The sequence below is a fragment of the Temnothorax curvispinosus genome, unplaced genomic scaffold, assembly GCF_003070985.1.
Source record: "Temnothorax curvispinosus isolate PA1 unplaced genomic scaffold, ASM307098v1 QBEX01000525.1, whole genome shotgun sequence".
NCBI lineage: Eukaryota > Metazoa > Arthropoda > Insecta > Hymenoptera > Formicidae > Temnothorax > Temnothorax curvispinosus.
Genome location: NW_020210305.1, coordinates 2,084,876 through 2,100,593, shown reverse-complemented (window position 1 = coordinate 2,100,593; position 15,718 = coordinate 2,084,876). Strand labels below are relative to the sequence as shown.

The 15,718-nt window shown below is 40.1% G+C and overlaps 1 protein-coding gene across 2 annotated transcripts in view; it reads right to left on the bottom strand.

The window, feature by feature from the left end:
- Positions 1-4,416: 4,416 nt before the first annotated feature.
- Positions 4,417-15,718, bottom strand: part of LOC112455306 (protein rhomboid) — a 361,741-nt gene continuing 350,439 nt past the window's right edge. For both annotated transcript variants that reach the window (XM_025017130.1, XM_025017138.1), the window contains exons 9-10: positions 12,858-13,013; positions 4,417-9,414 (exon numbers count right to left, since the gene is read on the bottom strand). In XM_025017130.1, coding sequence (XP_024872898.1) covers positions 9,173-9,414; positions 12,858-13,013 — 398 coding nt within the window. In that variant the 3' untranslated portion in view covers positions 4,417-9,172. The remainder of the gene's footprint in view (positions 9,415-12,857; positions 13,014-15,718) is intronic.

Below are 15,718 nucleotides of genomic sequence, written 5' to 3'. Positions count from 1 at the left end.
ATTTTTATGGTTCAAAATCCTGAATTTAAAATTTTAGGAATTCTTGGGATCACATTTTCTTGGAATTCTTGAAGCATTCTTGGAATTTTAGACACTCTTCTTATCAATTAATTTTTCTTTGTCGATTTTCAAGAACTTGAATCTCGCGATTAAAAATCTCAAATTTTTGAAATTGTAATAATTGAAAATTAAAAAAATTTTGAAACTTTTTTGAAATTTTAGCTGATACAATCTTCGTGCTGAGTGTATTTTTCTAATTCTTTGTCAATTTTTCGCGATTTAAAACATAATATTTTTTCAATAAAGTTTTCAGCAAGCAAATAAAAATACTCAGTTGATGATAAACAAACTCTACTTATGGTACTCAATATATCTCACTGAAACAACTGAATCGGCTGGCGATAACGTAGTGTGCAAAGTAGATTTCTACCTTTCGTATTATCTTCTTTCTTTCAAATAATACACAAGTTTCTTATAACAATAACAATGACGTAATCATTAATGCCGAAAATTATGATAATAATAATTTATTTAGTTATAATGATATATAATATTGATCAAGTTTTACTCAAATGTATATAAATAACGGAATGACATTTCCTATTTATACAATATTATACAAAAATTAATGCACAAACAAATAAGATAGAAAATTAATAAATTAATTTTTTATTTCTATATATAAAAGTAAAATATAGTATTCTTTACACCTTAAAGAGATTTAAAAATAGAAATTGAGTAAAGAAAGGGATAGAAATGTCGGAAATGCTAAAAAGTCGTCTGATATTTAAAGATCTTTATTTCAACAGTAACAAATCAACATATATTCTTTTACAATCGTTACTGTTGAGATGCAGATGTTTAAAAGAGTTGACGAATTTTTATCCTCTTCTCTTGTATCGCTAGAAGTACGCATAATTTTCATAATCTGCATTTTAGACTTATACGATGAGATTCTTCCTGCTTGGTCATAGGTATAAAAAGATAATATCAATTGGATCTTTTAAATACCATTGTATTTTTCTTCTGCCGCGGCGAATGTGTGTACAGAAAATTACTATGCGAATTATCTAAGCGAGGATTCGTAGTTATCACGTTTTGTACAATATATATATACGTTATATATATAATGATACAATAATGATGACAATAATTATAAGAATAATAATTAATTCATCGACAATGATAAATGGTGAAAAATGACAATGACGATGCTTTGTGATGAACAATGACAAATGACGTACGATGAAGACAATTAATATTAAATGCCTGAAATTTTCTCTTCATCTTTCGCACGCACACATACGCTCTTTTTCTGTTTGTCTCTCTGTCTCTCCTTTACTAGTTCCACCTCTTTGGCTTGTGTACAGTTGTGACTGTTCGTATAATATAAATTATTAACGTTATTATTTTATTTACTATATCAGTTGTGTATTCATGCAGTCCATCTTGTGTGTCTTTGGACCTTATCGTTATCGTGATCGGGCATCTCGGAGTTTCTCGCTGCGGAACAGAAATCGCGCGACCACAACTTACTCGAACATACTCGCAGTTTTACATTTAATCATCGTTCGAACGCAAGCTTTTAACGATTGCTTTGATTAATTCAATAATTTAAATTTACATATTCGTGTTTTTGACTCGGGGTAACTTTACGATTAATTACAGCGATCGTGTTTTTAATTTATTACATAAAGACGCATACAGAAAATTGACAAACCAATGGTAACTTATTCGTAAACGTAAAATGTCTTCGCGATATTAATTATCTTTTCCGTTCGTGATAATTGCTTTACGTTGCATAGGATTAATTAGGAAGATTCGTACGATATTTATCTAATATTTCGCACGCGTTCGCAAAATTAGTGTAAGTTTAGTGCTAATACGGTTGCGGGTTAATGATGAAATTTCAGAAAATATCCCAAGCGAACGCCGGTCTCGCCAAAATTGTCGACGGTCGCAGGTGTTGCCGGGGTCGCAGGTGCGTCTATGATGCGGCGGCGCGCCTTTGCTGTATTAAGCGAGCTAATTAAAAATAAAACGAAATGACGAACAGACAGACCGGGAGGTTTCTCCGCGAACGGGCGCGTACGCGGTCCTCCACTTTCACCAATAAATAATTATACCTACTTAATGACAGTGTGACACGCACAATATAAAAATTAACGGATCGCGCTTTCCAGCCGATCGCTTAATCACTCGATCGAAGATCGCATAGTCAGGGGACTAAAAAAAAAACGGTACCGGATAAAACACGCGCCGCTTTCCGCTGGACCCGTTATGTATCGCTTCAGTTATTCAATACCGGCGCAAAAAAAAATATAATAAGAAAATCCGGCAAAATATTTCGGTTCTTGGCGCAGTCTCGGTCATACTTTGTACATAAATTCACGCGTCCTTTCACGGTAATTAAATAATAACAATATATTCTATATAATACAATAATAAATTAATTGTTAAATTATTATGCGATCGTTTCCATTTACGTATATATCGATACATAACAGATTCATGAGCATCTTCGCTTTAGATGTCCGGGATCGTGATAAACTCAACACACTTGTGACTCATTGGCTTACTTTTTTTTTAACGAATACTATACCGTAAAAAAGCGGCAGGCAAAGAGAAAGTTTGCCTACAGAACAGTTCCGTATCAAACGAATTTCCAAAGTATAGAGTATAGAGAAATGTACTCTACAAATTTTCTATCTCTAGATGAGTTTGAGAAAGATGAACATTATACATATACTCGACATATATACTCGACAAACCGTAATTTTGCGGTAATATATTCATTTAAATATTCATTTAAATACGCATCACAGAGTTATAGAGAAACTAAAGTAGGAACGATTACGATATGTACGATACAAAATTAAGCTAATGAGTTTAATCATTGCGCTCCATCGTAGACTTCACGATCCTCGATCGCTACGAACAAACATAATATTCGCGCATATCCATTTGCTTTAAATATTAACATGCATGGATGCACACACACACGCACACACACACACACATACGCAATTGTTACACGCACTCAGGCGGGATGCGCGTCGCCCTCTTTTAAATAAAACAAAAAAAAAAAAGAACAAAAAAGAAGATACAGTGACCTAAACTCGAGCTTTCAAACGCGGATCGAGTGGCAGAGCGTAAATTAAAGTCCAGATAGCTTCGAGCGAGACGCTGTTTCCCGGTGTTGTTTTTCTCATTTCTTTTGGGCTCACTGGACACCCGGTTCGGAAATCCGATGACGCTTTTGGAAGGGTGACAGATGTGTGTTGATAAGAAAATTCGATTCCGAAACGACTTTGACGTTTGTTTGTTGAAGCCCGTTCATGATGAGAGAGCGTTCATGAAAAGGGCGAACTTCAATTATTGCTCGGACGCTGAAAAAAATTTCGAGGCGAATCCTCTTTCACCGGCAACGCGATATTGTAGCGCGTCGATATAATGGCAATTCCCGAGTAAGGCTCACTCATACGCACGCGTTTCCCCTTCACGGTTTCAATCACGCCATTAGATGTACATATAATGCGACGAAGTATCATCGCCAGAGCATTTAGGTATACACATTATGCGGGTCATTTACGCGAGGGATTTCGGACGACGTATTATTTATTCCCACATTCGAGTTACGAGCGTGTGTAAATAATTATGCGTCGCGCGTGCTCTTTGGCATCGTCATTTAACCCGACGGTGGATTAATAAAACGGAAATCATACGCCATAAATGTTGTATGAAGTCTCTAAATTATATGTTTCCCCGTTGGATGTTAATAGCCAACGGATCGACACCTGTTCGATTTTCCTGGGGGAAAGCGGCTCTTTTTGGCGGGGGCCGTATTTCATCGATGCATAAATTATCGTTAACAACGATGGTAATTAATGGGAGCTCGAATCGATCGAGCGTTATGAAAGGTTCAGACCACTTCAAAAGAACTCAAATCATTGCCGCATTTATGAAGCAAATCGAATTAAATATTTAACAAGACTGTATATGCATAACGAAAATCACGTTCAATTTATCGATATAAACTTAATAACTTTGCTCTGCATTAATAATTTGTATTTATTTATGTAACAATAGAAGCAACGTTTATTGACTTATCGATAAATATGCGCATCGAAGATAAAAATCTTAATTTGCCCCGCGTTATTTATTCGATAAGTTAATTAGGTAAGTTATTTCTCCGAGCATTAATGCATTTAATTCCCAATTGATCATCCATTTCAACCCGTTTTATTAGTTATTTTATGTACGAGTAAAATTGATGAAAGATGCTCTCGGTTTTGCACTATAATAAAGAGTGCTTATTTTTTCGTCGGCGATTGGAAATACTTGCAGATCCGTATGTGGGATACTTTCGACCATATATAATTGTCGTATCTAGAGCCGCTGCACGATACGGCCGCTGCACGATACGGCCGCTCGCTGTTAAAAACCGACATTTTTGCTCCCCTTTTGCATTCTTCCGCCAAGTACACACTTGTCGACTGACATAGCCAGCCAACCGTCGAAGCTCTCCTTCGTCTCCTCGACTCTTTGAGCAACCACCTTTTGGGCGCTCTTCAACGTCCTCTCTTCTCGCTCTCTCAGTGTTCTCCTTAAACCTCCTTAGACCCCTCGACCTCCTCCTATTCTTTCTCTCTTCTTTACGTCACCCTTCTTTCTCAGCGTCATCGGTATCTCGACCTTCTTTCACCGTCTTAAAGCGAGTTACATAGCCGTCATACTTTAAGCTAGGATCTGGCGTTAGCTGCCTTCGCGGGTACTAATTGACTAGCATCGTTAATTACTCTCGTTTGATCTCTCGCTCGCGCTCGATTCGCGTCCTCTTGGAGCTCCTTCCGCTACTCTTCTCGAAGACTACTTCTCCGTCTTACGCCACTCAGGCCGGCCGTGCCATATACCAGCACTAGAAATTACTTTCATCCTTGGTGCCACGAAAGATGCGATAGCAATTAACAATAATATTAATAAAAATAATATAATAATATATTACTGTTTCATACTAAATCTTGTGTATTATTTGGTATCGTACGTTATCGTTTATTACACTACAACCAGTGCAACATAAATAATAATACATTAGTTTGATCCCCGTCGAAACAAGGAGAAACCTACCGGGCAGAATTTCCAGCTTTTTTTCCTCTCCTGAACGTTAAACGCGCTACCCTAAATCGCGTAAGTATGGGAAAATAATTTTCAGTCGTCGACTAATTGACGATTTTACATATTTCACCTCGTGGCACTCGCGTAGGGTTTCCCAGAGCCGAGAAAATGACCCAAAAAATATCGGAAAGAACTGGGTACTTCGTACACGTGGGATTCGTGAACAACACAGCTGTGTGTTCGCTTTTTTTCTTTTGCGAAAAATAAATATAGGATTTCGCGGAATATAGGTTTGCGCGCCGTCGCTAGGAATATGATAATATAATCGCTAATTAATTGTTACCCAAGAACACATACGTGAAATCAAACGTGTTTTTCCCTCTTCCGGTATTTCCACGAGAAAGGCAGAAAAATGTGGGCATTTAACGCGATTTATATAACACGCGAATCGCGTTAAACGGCGGACTTTGAGGAAACGAAAGGCGCGCACGGCGCTAAGTCGTATTACAAAATAGGCAGTGCGTCGGGCTACCTCGACAAACGAGCAACCTATACAACTAAACATTTAGAGAGACACATACCGCGACACTATCCAAACTAACTGTACAGACTTTGGCTCGCAGTATTCGAACTTTGTTCAGCGTCGCGTTTAGCTTCCGATTTTGGACTTTATCAGTCACCGCGCATTCAACGCTAAATGAGCCGTCAGGCAAAGTTAGACTTTCCATATTCTGCGGGGAACAAAGCTCTTCCGTAATCTCAGTTACTTTGATACATCACTTTCTTATAATTTTATAAATAAATTAATCTTTGTCTTCCTGTGTGATAGATTATAAAAAATGTATTTTTTATGAATTTATATCATAATACAATCCAAAAGGGTTTGAATGCGGTTGTGTAATTGTGAAAGCAATTTGTAGTTAATTAACTTAATTTGTAATCGTTTACTGTAATGAAGATAATAGGCTAAATAAATATCCCCTCTCGGTGGAAATTAAACAATTATATTTGCGGTTAAACGCGCGGTGAAAATGCCCGTCTAGACGATTCATCGAGTAGCCGCGAATAAACGCTAAACATTATCGGAATACCGACCATCATCGGTACAGTTGTCGTTTAGGTCGCACGTCACGCGGCCGGCAATCGTACGATCTGATTCCGAAGACACGATGACACGATGATAAATTAAAGGTGAGGAACATATGTCTCGCGTGTGACTATGTACACTAAGCGTGTGCTCTCCCGAGAATGTGCGGTTCTTTCTCTCTCTCTCTCTTTCTCTCATCGATTTAAATACAATATGTATATTTGTATATGTATATACTTACGACAACGACGCGAAACGACTAGACTGTGACCCGACTCGAACTCTCTTCTTCCCTTCCTCTTCTCATTTTTTTTCCTTCTTCGCTCTGTCTCGCGCCTCCCTCCTCTTTACTTGCGTGAAACGCTTCCATACACACGCAAAAACACACACAAAATCTCTATGCTATATACAGGTATTTACAATGGTTTACAATTAATGCGCGTTAATGATCGCGCGCGTAGGCAGATGCGCCGTCAGGGGGATTTTGCGAGAACGTTAACGAGCGGTCGTTATCGAAAGCGCGGACTAGCGACTGAAAACCGACCGACAGGATCGGTCGAGTGTTGTTTTGTCATAGGCTTGATCGCCGTTGCATTGCGCATTATTACATCCATCATGTAGAAAGCTCCGTGAGTGCTCTCGCGAAAATCACAATCGCGCGAACGGCAATGCGCGACGATACGAAGCGTAAATGCTGTTTGATTTATGTACACAATTGATAGTCCCAATGCTTATCTCGAAATATTATCTTTCTGCAATATTAAATAGTGTTTCTTTACAATGATACAGTACGCGTTTCGACGATATTGCGTTCGTAGGCGTGATTTGATTTTCGCGAGCGCAAAGTTGAAAGTGTCTTCCTTTTTTTAATTTTTTGCGCAAGACTTTGTAATGTAATACAATGACACGGAAAATATGCAACGGCTATTTGGATGAATTTTTTATGACTTGGAGAATCTGCATTCCTATGATCGATCTATCTATGCGCGATAATGTATGTCCGAATATCAGCGAATTTTTGTTGCGATTTTCGTGTTGGTTCATGAATTCTTCGCGAAATCACACACATTATAAAGAATAATACATAAACTCGATAATTGTGCACATTTGTGAAGCATCTATAGAAAACAGTAGTAACGCCAAACGATTACAAAAGTTTGAGAAATACGAAATAATTCTAATTAATTTAGGAGAGCTTCGTGGCAACTCGGAGCGTCTCCACTACACAAATGGATCTTCCAGCAGATATAATAATGTATATAAAAAAAACGATTATTATTGTATATATATTTCATAAACAATACTCACATCGTTTTCCATGAATACTTCACAATTATTTGCGCGATTCGATTAGCGGTATTCTACGCACTATCGTCGAATTAGTGATCAATTAGCAATCTGCTCTCTCCTCTGTAGAATTTCTTCGCGGCTAATCATTCATCTCGATCGAAAAAATCTCCCACCGGCACGAGCTCTTCATCATCAAACTCGACGCATTCCGCTCTTCTACGTTTCCGTCCACGTCCACGAATTCGTCTCGCGAGTCGAATGTTTCGAGAGGGTTTCGAGAGGAACGTCGATGGTTACCAATTTTCTCGACCGCGGTTTTTGTTTCACATCATCTTCGTACCTCTCCGTCGCGGTCATTTGTACAATGTTTCATCGACCGCGAAGGATCCATTAAGTCCTCCCGTTTCCTCTTTACCTCTTCTGTTGCTTTACTTCGCTGTTGTCCAATTTCTTTCCCTCTCACTCTTTCTATCATCATCTTCCTCTTCTTTTTCTTTCTTTTTCTCGTCTCCGAGCAAAGAAATGTCTTCAACAACGCGACAAAGGACAGTGAGCGTTTGTCCACACAGTCGAGTATGATTCTTTGGTTTTTCCGAGGACGACTGCGGCCAGCATTACGCGGAAATAAACGAATGCCATAAGAGAGAATTCCCCTTGCAGCTTGTTCAGGTTCGGATAGAAATGCCTCCTTCCTGAAGGATTTTGCGTTTTCCGAGTGGCCGACCGACCTCGTGATCCAGCTTGATTCTTTGGTTTTTCTTCAGAATACGGAAGAATGCGCGACGACGGGATTGAACGACTAGTCTCGCGATCACGCGACTTCCTCTTTCCCGTAAACCGACGAGGAAGAATATTATCCGTAACCTTCCCGTACGCTGTTCCGTCGACACGCGAAGACATTTTATCGTGGTTCAGGATGCTCATCTTGCAACAATAACGTTTCGTTGTCCCGCTGATGGCAGAAGTATGCGGGCCTAACAGTTGTTCTTTTTTAATGATTAAACCGCTCACAAAATCCGCCCGCATTCCGCCGTGATGAAGTAGACCTGACGTTGCGTTTAAGAACCTTTCGCGGGATGACGGGACGAACGCGGACTGCTTTATCGAACAGCAAAGATGAAACGTTTAATGAGGACATTCGCAAAATTTTTTCTTCCTCCTTGCTCCTGTCTTTTTCCGGAAGTGCATCGCGTTTGCTTTTACTGATCACTATCGCTTCCATTCGAATTTCTTTCCTTCATTAGAATTTTTAATCGATAATATATTACATTCCCTCGCTCGTTTCTCGCTTCTTTTCGACAAGCGCTCTGTCGCGTCTCTCGACTGTCGCGCGCAAACAGGCCGGCTTGGAAGAAAATATATACTACGAAACTATTAGCGATCCTTTTCGCGCGGAAGGAGATCGAAGTCACGTTCTTTGAGAAAAACGACTGCCGACGACCCCGTCGCGTAACTCTCGTTCCTTACGTATCCTTCACCTTCGGTGCTTCGGGAACGATTTAGCTCACGGTTCAGCGTGCCATCGAGAGTCCGCGATACTTGAAAATCTCCCTCGACGTTGCTCGACGATGACGGCGTCTCCCGTCCTTTCCTTCGTTTCTTCCTCTTCTTTTTCTTCCAAGGGCGATCAGCTTCGCGTTACGTGTGCCTCGGCTGGCCGTACGCGAAGCTGATCTCGCGTCATGGATAGTCGGGGTGCATCAGATTGTACATGATCGCGAAGATCGTGCAGGCGGCGTAGACGCCCAAGGCAACCCACCAGAGTAACTGCTCGTGTAGCCGCTGCTCGAAGTTCTTCAGTACCAAGAGGCCGATTGTTAGGCCCGCCAGGGCGCCCGTCAGATGGGCGACGTACGACACCGGCGGGCCCATCTGCTCCGCGGCGTACCTGTCGTAGATCGCGAAGCCCACGTCGGCGCTGGCTGCAATCAGAGATATCAAGATTTCCATACAAATTTCTTACTGCCTGTTTAGAATTGTTACGCGTGATTTCGAGCCTCTCGTTTCTCCACGCGTGTTTCAATTCAAACTTTATCCATAAACGCTCAATTTAATAATCTTATTTATTGAATTTTAAATTAAAATTATAGACTTTACGTTTATTATTTTTTAAATTAATAAATTTACAATTAACAGGTGCAAACAGATTGGTGAATTAATTTAAAATGAGCAAAGTAAAAAAATAAAGGAAAAAATGCTCTTATCGTGGCGTGTTCTCTCTTAAGATTCTTTCTGGTTGTCTGTCTTGAAAGTACGACCGATAAAAATGGCGCATAGTAAGGCGATAAGGAGAGCATAAGAGGAACAAGAAGAGAAACAAGAAAGTGAAAGAGAGTAGAGCAAAAAAAGTAAGGATGCCACGAAGAGCCGAGCCGACGGCGAGCTTTGAGAAGCTCCCGAAGTGTCGTCGAGAGAAGAGCTTTCCTGCAGCTTCCTCAGCGGCTTTTTTCTACGTCTGCGACCATCGTCGATGATTATGTAAGTTCGTTGTGCTCCCGTAAGAAATTTGCTTCTTCGTTAGTTAATGTAGAAATGGGTTTTGCGCAGCCTGGACACAATTGGATCATCCTTCGTCTTTCAAAATCTACTAAGCATTTTAACATCCTCTAAGAATTTTTTGATCTTTTTAATAAATGCAAATTATTATTATTATTAAATTATTATTTCTTTTAGAGATTCTCTTAAACATTACGAGTAATTCACAAGATTTTATTTTTCTAGAAGATTTTTATTTTAACTAATATAAAATTATATTGTTCTTTAAAATTTTTATAATATATATATTGTACCAAAACTGCAAAAAACTTGATAAATAATTGACCTCCAAGTTAATTTTCGTTAAAATTAAATTAATATCATTTAAGTACAAAGAAGAAAAGATTTTGTCATCTTTTTACAAAGACACATTTCATTTTCGACATTTAGTAATTCTGCAATTGAGTTTAAAATTTTCATTAACGAGATATTAACTTTAAATTTATCAAGGCATTATAACTTTGAGGAAGTGTACGAATTCTGATGTACATCCTTTATACTGTTTTCTTTCTATTCTCAAACGCGATCTCTTTATGTCGCTGTTGCCGTTTAACTTTGGATAGCAAGGTTGAGTTATACAACTCTGGAAGTAACAAAAGCTGGGCCCTCTCCAAGCTTTTCCGTCTATTCGCTCTCCTAACTTTATTTTCTCGACTGCAATCAGTATATCCATGAGTATATCCATTATATAATATTCGATTGTTGTGTCTTTTTCATCATAACGATATCCTTCATTTTTGCACCGATTCTATGCTAGCTGTTTCGTTTCAACTTATATATAACCTGATTTTGATGAAATTGTTGGGTAAAAGCTTAGTTAATATTAACTAGTTAATATTGAATTATACATTATTATATCTGAAACACTTTTGGTAATTTGTAAACCTCATCCACTTTATTATTAAAATTGATTATTGTCAAAATATATGATTACTCTATAAACTTCGTTTAATAATTAATTATACGCCATCTCCATCTAAATTACATTTACTTATATAATTAAAATTAAAATTTTCTCATCGCGTGAAAATTTATTTCATTTTCTTCAATTTTCTCCAACTCCTTTTTTCATCGAGATAGACTCCGGAGCCCTTATTGTTCCATAATCTTCGAGTATCGCACATCTCTTCTTTAATTTTCAATCAAGCTTACTCAGGCGCTATCTTGATGACTCAATAAACACGAGTGACGACACCGTGCTCGCTTGAAAATTTGACGGAACAGCCACCTGTTCTTCTGGCGGCAAACAATCCCAACGTCGGCGAAAATTCTCCACGGCGATCACAGCGCGAGCACACCTATCTTTTAATTAAAACTTCAGAATAGCGACGGCTTTCGTGGCTCCTCTCTTGCGCTTTCCAGCTCTTATCGCGGGTGGAGGGAAAAAACGAGGAAATTGAAATTTCAGGAGAGGTACCGAACGAAGCGTGAATAGAGAAAATCGGACTAGGTGACAACGAACGAAAGTGAATGCAAAAAAGATATTAAACGTTACTGTTCAGTAAAGGTCCTTAAAGAATAAGTCTATTCTTAATCGATAAATTCGATATTTGTGAACGATTCTATTAGGTTCGATAAACGATATACCTATAATTAATACAATTTTCAAACTCGTTAATTAAACGCAATCATCGACATTTGAAATTGTTTCTAAGATATGAAGAAATTCAAATCCCTCTTGAATCCCTTCACAGAGAGGTCTGATTGCAGTTGATAGTGGCGCATTTTCTTCGCGTCTTAAGACGTTGTGGGAGAGAGATACCTCGCCACGTCGCAGACTCCTGCGAGAGGCGTCATTTGCATTCGCGGCTGAACGGATGACCCGCTTCCATGTCGTGAGAGAGCAGCGCGTTTATCGATCAAGCTCTACTTCGCTCGTCAGGCACTCGCGCGCTGGGATTACGATGTAATCCAAGTCGAAGCGCGTAGATCGGAACGGGCCCAGAGGCTGTTACTACCCGCGGACAGGGAGCTACGCGAATATATTGGGAACGGGGTGCGAGTAGTAGGACATAGAGAGGGAGAAAGCAACGGCGAATATCCGAATCCGTGCTGACGGTAATCAACCCCTTAAACAAGGTTATTGAAGACTCGAGAGGCTCCGTCGAGGTGAATTTGAGGCGACTCTAGGGCCACTAGAACCAGATAATGCGCACGTACAGTGGCGGTCAGATTACGTGCTATACAGGCCCCCGATACTAGAGTTCTACGTCTTTGCCAATATCGCGCTATTATTACGCTACGTCGCCATAGGCGCCGCGTTCTGAGATTGTATTCTTGCTCGGAGAGGTCCGAGGCACTCTACTTTAATCCTTAAAGACGTGACTGCAAATTTGCGACTCTAAAGGTCTTTGCTACTTTGTAAAGAGACTAGTGGAAAGACGAGATACCGTTCAGAAACTGTTCTCCTCAGCTTTTAAATATTTCTCTCCAATTTTTCATAACGAGGATTAATCCTCCTTTATCTACATCACAAGCACGTTAGAATCTTTTAAAAATTATTTTCCATAGAGAGGATTAATTCTCCTTTATCTATATCGCGAACTTGTAATAATCATCTAAAAATCTTTCCTATCGCAATCATATTACTCGAAACAATGTTTGTCACATAATATTTTATATACTGTAGTGACTTAATATAACTTCTGATAATTTGTCTGCAATTAGTAAGGAACAAAACGTGATTAATGTATCGTCGGCGCCAATGGTCAATCGTGACCGCTCTCGAAAGCAGTTCGACCGGAGATATTGAGCTGGCAGGTTGAAGGTAGATAGGATTGGTTGCGCGGTGGTTGCGGGCCGACGATCGAGGGAAGTAGGGTCCACTTACCAATGACGAAGATGCCGATGAGCCGAACTATCCCGAACTCCATATTGTTGTAGTTGAGGAGGACGTTGGCTAGATGCGCCGCCAGAAGGGCGTAAACGCCCCCGCTTGCCCCGACGAGATACACGTCCGTGTCGAATACCGACGTGCCCAACGAGCCTGAAACCACAACAAAATATAACTTCTTAATAGCTTCTTAATTACTGCTCCAAAACATTTCATTCTTTTCTCGGATCGACGATTTTGCGTGTTTTCCCATTTTTCTGAGCGAGCGTCAGCAATAACAATGATTAATTGTAAAATCTGACAACCAGCACATCGCTACATTTTTAATTTAATTCTGAAAGTTCACGTGAAAATATTCCATTTCGAACAACCGTAAATTAAAGTTCCGTTTCTGTAACTAGATTACTTTTCACTTATAGTATAATAGAATGAAATGTATTTCAGCATTAAATTTGAAGAGTCTAGAAGCAATAAAAGTTATATTTTTACACATTATATTTTGCCACTATTATTCCACCTAGTCTCTCAATTCGCGAATATACGGAATTACGTAATTAACAAAATTTTTCGAGAAGAGAGAACCGAGCGTTCTCATGAAGTTGCGAGCTTTCTGTCGAGAGTTTCGGTCATTGTCTGTCGAATTGGGAAACGCTCGTTCTCGAACAACCGCGAAGTGCGGATAGAATTTTCCGCTTTCGCCGCCCTCAGCAAATAAAATAAGAATAATATTCGCTCTCGACAACTCAAAAGTTCGCATGGCTCTGCGCTCCAGTTTAACGACGCCAAAAACTCTCTCTTTCTCTTCCTCCCTCTCGTCCTTGCCCCATCACTCTTCTTCCAGTTCGTTCGAAAACATCTGTTGCTCCACATGTAATGTGGAAAAAGCTCGTCGGAAAACGAGTGCGCGCCGTAGGAATTGGAATATAGTCTACGAGAGCTCTATACAGTTCGGTTTCTGCAAACTTTCCTACTTTTCTTTTTCAATTAATCATAATAACAATAAATTAAAAAACAGAATCTTAAAATTTCGCAATATTTTAAATGTTAGAATACGCGCATATAAAATAGCAAATCTCTATTCTCCTTTTAATTAATATAATTCTCATATTCTTGCAAATATTTGCGTCCATGGTGGACGCATGCACCTGCAACGCGCTCACCATTCGTAACGTTGACAATACAAAGCGCTTCCGGGCGCTTATAACTAGCCCCGGTTATTAGAAGCGGAATTAGGAGCCTGTCTCCAAGTACCTGCCCCGTAATTTGACAGACTGCCCACGGCGGATGCAGAGGGTATAGTGCTCGCTGCAACGCGTTCAAGACGCGTGATAACGAGAATAGTTGATATAACATCACGAGTATGAGATTACGGCAATCTAATCAACGTTATAACATATACATATGTTTCTCAACGTGTACGATCATACATATGAAAATAATCTTTATCCTGTTAACTCCGCATTAAAAATAAAAAATTTGTCACGTAATAATTCTAGAATCCGTACGTCGCAGCTATCTAAAAATATCGAATAACACTGCGTTCCAATTACACGTCGACGTAACAATAGAAGACAATTCGACGCACGATAGTATCGCAATAACAGCAGCGCGTTCGACAAACTCTGCAATTCGCATGTTTCGTACTCACGTAACATGTAGCACCGTGGAACGGGCGTGTAGCGCGCAGCGCGCAACAATTTCAACCCCGGGAGCAACGGTAATGTATCAGACACACGATCGCGCTAGTTAAACATTAATATCGCGTCGGACGGGCGGATGGTGCTTCGAGAATCGATGCGGCGCCCGCCTATATATCGTGGGAAATGAGCGAGGACATTAGTCGCTTCCTATGTGGAAATGGTGGGCGGCCGGCCGGGTGCTGGTGATTCGGCCGCGTCTAGAGTGGCCGGGCAACACCTGACACCTGGGAACCTGCTGACCGATCGCTCACCGCGAACCTTAACCGTCCGACCCACCTTTGATCCGTCCTAAATTACGAGTGCTGTTCGGACAATACGTCGCGCGTCGCGTCGCGTCCACTTTGACGAGGTTGCCCCGATTTATTAAGGTCACTCCCGCCGCTGTTGATACACGAGATGTGGGGGTTGTTTCCCACATTCTCTTTTAGTTACGAATTCTTTCCGTAAACTGTAGTACATTCTTCTCTGATCAAAAATATCGAAGCATCGATAGTTCTTGAATTATAAAAACGCTTGAAAAACTAGAACCATTAATTTTAATTAAGTTGCGAAGAAGGAGAGAGGAAAAGAGAGCAAGTAAACGACATCCTATTCTTTAGGTAATTTCAGACGAACTGCTCTCTTTCATAAAAAAACTTGAATTTTTTTTTTAAATTATATAGACTCAGGGATAACACGTTGAATTGTGTCATACGCATTGTGCGAAACTTCGCACGCGTGGCATCCTCGTTTCTTGCGAAACCGACGATTCAATTGAATTCGTCGCTACGCACTGGTCATTAACGCGCGACCTACATCGAGCTGCTGCAGCAGCCTTCACGGTAGAGCCATGCGAAGCGCCCCTGTTTCGTAAACTACCTACACGGAGTTTCCGCAAAGCGCAAATCGCGTCTAAGCCGGTGTGCACCGGAGCGACGTGGAAATGCATTAAGGATGCAAACATCAATTCGTGCGAGTTCGCGAATGTTCCGAATTACCCGCAATGAATTATTAACGTCCGCTTAATAAATGATCGAGTCACATCCAATCGGAATATCCAATCGAAAGGAAGCAATTATTCGAGACGCGTGGAATTAGATGGCTCACAATATAACTAACGTCGCGCTCCGGCAGCCATCAATATTTAAGCAATACCACGAGGATGCAACTGCATTTATA